The following is a 10311-nucleotide window of genomic DNA, read 5'->3' as shown; positions in this document are numbered from 1 at the left end:
TTGTTTTGTTTTTGGTTTTTTTGAATGTCCAGAGGACCAGATTGAACTTTTTTGGATTTTTCTACCTGGATTATTGAGCATGCATCAGGATATTTAAAATATATGTATTGATTCATAGAAAAATATTTTTCTTTGTTTTCTCTGTCCATATCTTAAAGGTGAGTTTCAAACATAGTTGCGCGATCTACATTTGAATGTTAAAAATTGTATGGCCATAGAGCATGGTCCGAGTGATTTCAGTGAGAAGAATCAAGTAGATTCTCACAGAGGTCCCTTTGAACAGCTACTCAATACAAAGCAAAGGTCACCCCTTTAAGATGACCTCAGTTTTTTTTGCAATTTGACCAAAATATTCAAAGACTGGCACTATTTTCTCCATCAAACTATGTCAATTGCTACACATACATTATTCACTTGTACAGTTTTAGAACAATGCATCATTGATTTTCTAGCTACAACTTGTCACGGTGCCAGTCTAATCCCAAAATCTGACTGCAAAATGATAAAAAAAACAAAAAAAACATTTGTTACAAAAAATTGGCATACAGATTGGTGCAGCATCTGTCTTATTGCAAACTCTTTGCTGGTCTGTTGTGATGAAGAGGGAGCTGAGCTGTAAGGCAAAGCTCTCCATTTACCTATCAGTCTACATTACTACCCTCACCTATGGTCACAAACTCTGGGTAGTGACCGAAAGAATGAGATTGTGGATACAGGCAGTTGAAATGAGTTTCTTCTGCAGGATAACTGAACTCTCCCTTAGAGATAGGAAGAGAAGTTCAGTTATCTGGAAGAGACTCGGAGTAGAACTGCTGCTGCTCCACTTCAAGAGGAACCAGTTGAGGTGGTTCAGGCATCTGGTAAATATGCTTCTTGGGCATGTCCAACTGGGAGAAGACCCCGGGGAAGACCCAGAACACGATGGAGAGACTATGTCTTGGTTGGCCTGGGAACGCCTTGGAGTCCTCTCAGAAGAACTGGAAGAGGTGGCTGTGGAATGAGATGTCTGGACGTCCCTGCTCAAGCTGCTGCCCCCGTGACCAGACTTCGGAATAGGTGGAAGATAATGAATGGATGGACGCATAACAAAAAAAACCAAAACAAGATGATACATTTTTTTTGAATAAGGATCGATTGCTGATTGCTGAAATGTATCTGCGTGAACAAGATCATACAAAGAAACTGATACAGAGCCAGGATAACTCCTGGTAAACTCAGATGATCATGGTCAGAAATATTTATGTCATGTTATAGCAACATAGGCATTGTTCAGTAACCCTTTGTCTTTGCCTCCTCAGCAGGTCATTTAGACAAATTATTGCGTTTGATGATTATGACTTACAGATAATGAAAAACAATGTTCCGTGTCTCATAAAATTAGAATATTCCACAGCCATCTTTCAGTACCGTTGTCAGTGTGGGCAGGAGCTGAGTCCTGTTGGAAAATGAAATCAGCATCTCTATAAAGATCATCAGCAGAAGGAAGCATGAAGAGCTCTAAAATGTCGTGGTAGATGCTGCGTTGACTGAGGGCTTCAGAAAACTGAGTGTACAAACACCAGCAGAGAACATGGACTCAAACCATCACTGACTGTGGAAACTTCCCTCTGGACTTAAAGCAACATGGATTCTGGACCTCTCTCTGCAGACTCTGGGACCTCGATTTCCAAATGAAATGCAATATTTACTTTAATCTGTAAAGACGACATTGGACCACTGAGCAACAGTCCAGTTCTTTGTCTCCTCAGCAGGTAAGATGCTTCTGATGTTGGCTTTGGTTCAGGAGTGGCTTGACTTCAGGAATGAGGCATTTGTAGCTCATGTCCAGGAGTTAATGAGCTGAGTAACGTGTGACATCATGAGTTTACACCATTGAACCTCTTCGCAATTTTATAATTTTTTGTGATACTGAATTTTGGTTTTTAACATCTATAAGTGAAAAGAAAAATTACATTTTACTTATTCCAGTTTGACATGACTGTTGACGAGGAAGAGGGCCGGCATCGGAGGAGGGGGCGTGCCAAAGACACCATCTTAGCACCAACATAACTGGTTTGTTCCACTTTGGAGTAAGCTGTTTGGGGGAAGACTCAGTTTTGTGTTGGGTGTTTCTTTGACTGATGAATCCTTCCGGATGGAAGGTGAAACGTTTCAGCAAAAAAAGAAACTGTCCAGATGAGCTGACTGAAAATTGTTAGATTATATACCTGGATTATTGAGCATGGACTTTTTTGGAAATAAAGAATTGAAATATTTCACTCTGTGTAATGAATATATGTAATAAATGAGTTTCACTTTCTGAAATTGTTTACTTTTTTCATGATATTCATTTTTTTTTAAATACACCCCTATTTAACTTTAAGATTTTATTTTTAATCCCATTTGTTTAATAGTAACCTCCCACAGAGTTTGCTTTTTAAGTTCACAATGTCCTATTGATCCAAACAGATAGGAGAAATTAAACATGCACACCAGACAAAAACTCAAGTCTCACTACAGTGTACTGTTAGCTCAAATACTTCTATTTACTTCTTTTAATGGCAACAATTTCACTTTTTGGTAGGCCTCAAGCAATGGGTCTCCTGACTGATTTTACAAGATTGTCCTACTTCCACTGCCTTTTGCAGGTAAAATACTTGTCATCCATAACTGCTTAATAAAACCTCAATTTAAAATGACAAACAAACACGGATTCATTTGCCCTCCAACATTAAATTTGAAACCAATATTTAGTAAGTAGGTGAAAATTTGAATGTTTCCTGAAGTGTTTTATTAGCAACATCTACAAGTAATTTTGTTTGGAGTTGCTCATGAAACTTACATCAATTATTGACCGAAGCTCACTCCTGTCCACAAAGCCATTGCCGTCTTTGTCATACACCTTGAACGACCAGCGCAGTTTGTGCTCCAAGTCTCCGCGGAAAACAAGGTTAAGTGCTGCCACAAACTCAAGAAAATCAATTGTGTTGTCCTAAAACATAGGTTAAACAAAACAAAACAAAAATGCTTACATTTTTATAGATTGTATGACCTACATTAAGACAAATTTTTATTCATTTTTTTTCTCACCCCATTTTTGTCAAAGGCTCGAAACATGTTCTCTGCATATTCCGAAGCTTCTCCTGTTGCATCCACTCCAAAGAAACGCTTGAACTCGTGAAGAAAAAGGACTCCGCTCGGGCACTCCGTGACAAATTTCTTGTACATATCCTGAAGGGCTTTAATATCAATCTCCTCACTGCTCCCTGTTTGCTGTGTCTGTCCCATAACTAAACACAACAGTCCATCGTCTGCTAGTCAGTGAGCTCGATCACAAAGTGGCCTGACTTGAAATGGGAATCTCTTGCCCTGAGGTGATTTTCTTTTTTTTTTTTTTGTCTGTGTGTGTGTGTAAGCCTTCAGAATCCTCTTTTGGAATTGTTCTATTTGTGCATGAGCCAAGTGATTACTGCAGCTTCAGGATTAGTCTGGTATTATGTTGGTAAGACCTCCTCTCACCGGGTTACTTAGGTATGTAATCAAATTCTTGTCTGGGCCAATGCAAAATTTAAGGTATATGCATAGCGGTTATTGGAACATTTTCCTTAATATTCAGAAATAATAAATAAGTCAATATTTAGTACGTTAAACGGTACAATCTAAGAAATATATTTTTAGATAAATAAAATAAAGTTGCTGTCCAAATTGTTGTGTGAAATTTCTGTTTAGAAATTCTGCCAAGCCTCAATGTGTTTGTGCCATGATTCAGAGAGAAAATTGAGGCCCAAGCCCAAGTTTATGAGACATGATGCAGACAAATGAAAATAAAATGTTTTTTTTTTTCCTGCTTGCTCTCGATGAAGGCGGATGCTTTTCCATCCTGCTTCCGCTTCCCTCCTGCTTTGCTCTTTGTCCTGTGAACCCTATCAGAGCCTCTCTTTTCATATCTTCGGATTGTAAATTATGAATCTGGTCAGCTGGTCTTTCAACGCAATTGATAACATTTTTTCAATGAGAAGACAGAGCAAAGAAGAGCCCTTTTGCTCTGATGGGACACTTGCAACTGGATACACACTGGATTCCTGGGGACAGTGGAAGATGGTGTGCCTGTCCATATTGTTAATTGAGGATGTAGAAGACACGTACATAATTTAATTTATGATAACAGGATTTCTGCTTTTTGGAGTTGGCGGTTACCTGGCATATCAACAATAAGGGAACACATTGGCATCTGGCCATTGTGAGGCTGCCCAGCATGTGTGAAGAAATGTGCCGTGCTGTGAACACTCAGACTCAGATGCTGTGTCAGCTGAGCCATAAACTGGACACAATTTCTGAGAATCGCAGGCCACTTGTGGCTCCTGAAACTCACTGGCGAGAAGGAATCGACCTTGTAGAAGCTACAAGCTCGGCCCAGTGGTGTTGACCACAAAATTTGACTTTTTGGAGTTGCCATTGAGACATACCAGTAGAACTATAAGGCAGACAGAAATTAAGCAGAGTCGGCCAGACCCAAATAACTGTTGTTATCTGAATCTGGCTCCCCCGTGTCAGAGTCAGAGATTCTTTATTGTCGTTCGCACCACATGTGGTACATGTTGTGGAACAAAGTTATGTACACAGGATCCCAGTTACATCCAACAATAAAATGTAAAAGAAAAACAGTGATAACATCTAAGATATGAACTAAGAAAAACATCAACTAAAAATACACTAAGCACTGATAGCATAAAAACATTACGTCGAACAGCAGCACAAACATGAGTCTGTGTGAGCAGATGAGCACACATGAACACAGCAACATGAAATAGATCAGCAGCAACATGATGTGATTTTTTCACAGTGATTATTCTGGTTAGATATTCATGAGTCTAACAGCCTCAGGGTAGAAGCTGTTCCTCAGTCTAGTTGTTCTACACTTAATGCTCCTTAACCTCCTTCCTGAGGTGAGTGGGGCAAAAAGTGTGTGTGCTGGGTGAGTGAGGTCCTTCATGATGCAGGTGGCCCTCTTCCTGCATCTAAAGGTGTAGATGTCTGTGATGGTGGGGAGACTGACTCCGACAGACTTCTGTGCAGCCTTCACCACTCTCTACAAAGCTTTTATTTCTGCAGCTGTGCATCCTCCATGCTACACGTTGATGCTGGAGCACAGGATGCTCTCCACTGCACACCTGCACACCTTAATTTTGAAATTTTATGTGGTGATTTTGGTCCAACCATTAGGTGGTTCATTACAGGTTTGATTAAAAAGTTGTTATAGATGCTAATGGCTGTGGCACCCACAGCAGTCCATCCCAAAGCAAATCTGAAGTAAAATTTTTAATCTTTTTGTATTTTATTGTGAAAACTTTTCTGACGTGTTTGGTATGTGCAGTGCTACAGAGTGGCAAGCTATAAATGGGTGGTGCTTGCAAACCGCACCTCAGTTTACCGTGACTCTTCTTTTCTTCTTTTGACTTTCCCTCTTCAGGGGTTGCCACAGTGAGTCATCCTCCTCCATCTCTGTCCTCTGCATCCTCTGTCCTCAATCCAACTACCTCCATGTCCTCTAACTGCATCCATATAGCTATTCTTTGTCTTTTTTTCCTGGAGGCTGCATTACTAGCATCTTTCTACCAATATACCTACTGTCTGGGTCTGTCTGTTTGGACTGTCCCTTTTCTGGACATGTCCAAACCACCTCAGTCTGGCCTCTCTAACTTTATCTCCCAGTTGTTCAACCTGTGCTGTACCTCTGACAAGTTAATTTCTAATATTATTAATCCTTGTCACTCTTAAGGAGAACTTCAACATCTTCATTTCTACCACTTCCAGTTCTGTCTCCTGTATTTTTGTCAGTGTCTCTGTCTCCAGACCGTACAACCTAGCTGACCTCACCACTGTCTTGTAAACTTTTCCTTTGACCTTTTTGTTGACACCCTTTTGTTGTAAATCACTCCTGAAACTTTTCTCCATCCATTCCATCCTGCCTGGACTTTCTTTTTCACCTCTTTACCACACTCCCCATTTTCCTGGGCATTGGACCCCGAGTACTTGAAGTCCTGCATCTTTGTGACCTCTGCTCATTTTAGCCTCACTGTTCCACCAGCCTCCCTCTCATTCACACGCATGTACTCTGTCTTACTACGCTGACTTGTTTAATTTCTCTTCTTTCAAGTGCATACCTCCACCTCTCCAAGTTCTCTTCCACCTGTTCCCTGTTCTCGTCACAGATCACAATGTCATCTGCAAACATCATAGTCCATGGGGTTTCCTGCCTGGCCTCACCTGTTCCTCTGTCCATCACCAGAGCAAACAAGAAGGGGCTCAGAGCCGATCCTTGATGCACTCCCACCTCCACCTTGAAGTTATCGGTCACTCCTACAGCACATCTCACCACTGTCCTGCTGTCCTCATACATGTCCTATACCAGTCTAACATATCTCTCTGCCACTCCAGATTTCCTCATGCAATACCACACCTCCTCCCTCAGCACTCTGTCAAATGGTTTTTTGTTGTTGTTTTTTTTCTAAATCCACAAAGACACAATGGAGTTTTTTCATACCCTCTCTGTACTTCTCCATCAGGGTCCTCAAAGCAAAGATGCATCTGTGGTGCTCTTTCTTTACATGAAACCAAACTGCTGCTCACAGATTTTCACCTCTTGTCTAAGTCTAGCTTCCACAACTGACTCCGTGACTCATATTAATGAGCACAATTTGTAATGTTGTTAAACTTTTTTTTATTTATGCAGAATAAACATGCTAACAATACATACTGCTAACGGTAGCTGTCTTTCAAATGGAAAGAAAAAAAACGGAAACTTTATTAAAAGTAGCTTAACATATTTTATTTTTAAAGAAGAAAATTACATTTTAGTTCATGTAAGTCAAAAGCGTAAAAGAACAACAACAATAACAGCATCAACAAAAACGGTATACATTCAAACAAGAAAGTGGTTGTTAATTTTTAAAAGGTACTGACTAGCTTGATCCAACAATTTTCAGTCAGGTCATCTGGACAGTTTCTTTTTTTTCTTTTTTGGTGCTGAAACAAAAAAAAAAAAAAAACTGTCCAGATGACCTGACTGAAAATTGTTGGATTGTATACCTGGATTATTGAGCATGGACTTTGTTGACTTGCTTGATGTGTATCATTTTGTACTTTGTCTAACAAAATGTCCAAAATGCAAATAAAATATCTGTTGTTTTATATAAACAATGTCAGCCTTTGGTAGTAGCTCTAAGTCAAAAGCTGTTGGGTACCTGACGGAATAAGTAAAATGTGTATATTCCATTCATGTCTCAAATGGGCAAATCAAAAAAAGAAATGTGTTTTAACACACTATTATAGGCAAGTCTACTTCTGTTTATTTTTTAATTTATATAACTTGCAGCATGAAGTGCTTTATAGTATATAGATTTAAAAGTCAAATTTTTGAACTAACTTTGATACATGGAATACAATAAGCTTTAAGTCCCTCAGTTAGTCTTCATTCTTGTCTGTTCCTTTTGTTGTTTTTTTATTTGTTATATAACATAAAAAAATGAAAAGACCTTCATATACAGTAATAACTAAACCTACAGATAATGGTATAATTAATCCAATAATACAATGAATAATGTATTAACGTTTTGACACAATTCATTTTGTTTTCATTGGCTGGCAGTCAGCATCTAGTGTGTTCTGGCTCCACCAGTCACGGCTCACCTGCACCCATGGGCAGTACTTTGGTGTCTGTTTGGCATTCCACTGTGACCCCCTCAGGAAGGAGAGGCCTCCAGGGTAGGGGCTACTGAACAGCATCCCCTTGCAGAATTGCAGAGGTAGTGGTAGAAGAGGTCATTCACCTAGATCTGACACTACTAATCAATTATTTTGAGTGTTAACAAATGTGACACACCACAACCCTTCTTCAGAACTGTCGCTGACCTGTAGAATCTTCAACATGTTCAAGGCCGACCTCCAGAGCAAGTCAGTATTCTAGTTGAATGATTTTAGAGATGATGTCATACTATGACAGCCAATCAGATCTTAGCGCCACTAATCACATCATCACAGCTCGCTCGGCAGTTGTACACTCTCATTTGCCTAACATACCCCCTGCTCCCAACAAATCCAAGAGAATCTGACATTTCAAGCTAACACGTTTTGCCAAAATTCAGCAAACACACGATATGTCCACTTAACAAACTGACACACAAAACAGGGATTTTAATGAAAATGAGGAGCAGACGATTCTAAGATTTAGGAAAATAAAAGTGTGTTGAGTTGTTGAACTGCTGAAGAAAAATAATGCTAAAAAAGTAAATGAAAAACAAAGTGGAAAAACTGTCATTTTATTACACTAAAAATGTTCTATGATAAAATAATTAAAAAAAAAAACAGGTCACTCTTATTAAGGGGTAATTAGGTCTGTGTACATGTAAGGGTTTGCTGACAGATCTCATTTCTATTTGGTCTAACTGTGTCAAAGAAGCCTGTAATAAGATTAGTCTCTTTGTGAAGGATTCCCCTTTACGTCACACTCCAACTGGACCTTCCTTCAACCCTCTGCTGGGAGCTGCCCTTTACAGAGCACTGTTGAAATATTTGAAAACAGCTCCACTAGATTCATTCTGCTATGAGTTTTATTACAGGCAACCCTTACAGCTCTCACTGCTGCAAACTATGAACAAGTTGGTTGGTCCACACTTGCTGCCAAAATGGAAACATACTGACTGTTTTTTGTTTTAATACATAAATCACTTTCTGGCCATTTGCCAGCTTTTATCTCAATAAATATCATAGATAAATAAATATCAATAAATAACAGCACATATCAGACTCACTTCAGTGACTGAATCAACTGTCACAGAGTTTTTAGTGAAATGGGAAAATGTGATTTTTGTTACAGTGCACCAGCGAGCTGGAATTTATTACAGGAGCCTCTAAAGATCGACTTTCTGCGATCACTTAACAATTTTAAACTTTTAGTCTCTAAACACCATCAGAACATCTGGGACTGTTTTAATTGAATTTATCATTTCCTTTTTCTCCTCTATAGCAAAATATTTTTTTGTCCATTTAATTGTATCCTTATTAATTCTAATTTCTTACTTATATGTTGTTAATCCCTTTAAACTGTAAATGTTTAGTTGAACTGGAAATGAGGGTCACCCTAAATGTAGTCCCGAGTGAAAATAAAGGTAAAAAAAAAAAAAAATACAGTTTCATATCATCTCTATTGAGTTGATGGTGGTCATGACAAGACTTGATCCTTTTGTGATTTTTTTTTTCTATTTTTTTAAATGAAAAAAGTTCAATAAAGTGATCACATATGATTTCTTGTCAATTTGTGGCAAAAATTGATAATAAAATGAAAAAAAAATTCACAAGATTGTAACAAATATCTAAAAGAAAAACACAGTGAATGAAACATTTGAGAACAATGAACATTGTCCTGGAACCACACTGCCTCCACATTTTATAATTATGTGGCCTGTGGCTCATTGTCTTTGATGAAGCAGTTCCACTCAACCATTAGGTAGAGGTATAGCTTGCAGACCTTGCAGACAACATCTGACCTCAGGAGGTTGCCTTTATTTTTCATTCATTCAACCTTTTTTTAGACAGATAAATCACATTGAACCTCTAAAACTCATTTACAAATGAGACCTGTTTAGACAGACAAAGTAGTGAAACTGGAACATGTAGGAATTGGAGGCAAACAAATTCCTATTAATCTTTTACTTCTCGATTGAGAACAAAAACTCTTAATATAAAAAAATAACACCTCGCACATACAAGCACATAGCGATGTGGACATTCCGCGGTGGGGGGGGGGGGGGGACGAGAGCGGTGAGCAATGTAGGACCAAGGACACTGTAAGAGTTCTGATAAGGATGGAATAATCAACCAGTTTCTTCTGGTGAGATCCGTAAACATTTCCGAGTGATGTCGGGGAATGGCCAAGGACAACGCCTATGGGAACCCAAGAGTCCTGAAATGATGATACAATGTTTATTCATCTGGGTTCCTCTGGTTATCAGTTGAAAATTCCTCAGTGGGAGGGGGGCAGAGCATCAGATTACATGTTCTACAGGCAAATTCAGATAAGATGGCCTTCAAGTCCAGCCGGGGGAGCCAAATTCAGATAAACTCACAGTTGTTTTGGGGACAGGCAGAACTTAATGACATCTACCTTGAGTCTGTATTGGTTCACTCGGGTTCCGAAATGTCCAAATTACGTGGCCACACCAATGGACCGCGCCTGAGTAAAATCCCCGAGATCTGATCCATTCTGCCAAAAGCATTTGAGTCTGGGTACTCGAGGCACGAACCAAGCCATCATAAGGCAAGCAGCATGATCGG

At 39.2% G+C, this 10311-nt stretch overlaps 1 protein-coding gene across 1 annotated transcript in view; it reads right to left on the bottom strand.

The window, feature by feature from the left end:
• The window catches only part of LOC119430249 (guanylyl cyclase-activating protein 2), a 4497-nt gene extending 1209 nt beyond the window's left edge, over positions 1–3288 (bottom strand). The window contains exons 1-2 of the mRNA XM_037697696.1: positions 3070–3288; positions 2822–2971 (exon numbers count right to left, since the gene is read on the bottom strand). Coding sequence (XP_037553624.1) covers positions 2822–2971; positions 3070–3267 — 348 coding nt within the window. The 5' untranslated portion in view covers positions 3268–3288. The remainder of the gene's footprint in view (positions 1–2821; positions 2972–3069) is intronic.
• Positions 3289–10311: the final 7023 nt, after the last annotated feature.

The sequence above is a fragment of the Nematolebias whitei genome, chromosome 2 (assembly GCF_014905685.2).
Source record: "Nematolebias whitei isolate Nwh7 chromosome 2, NemWhi1, whole genome shotgun sequence".
In the NCBI taxonomy this organism is placed as follows: domain Eukaryota; kingdom Metazoa; phylum Chordata; class Actinopteri; order Cyprinodontiformes; family Rivulidae; genus Nematolebias; species Nematolebias whitei.
Note: the sequence above shows the minus strand (reverse complement) of the source record. Positions and strands in the feature narration are given on the sequence as shown.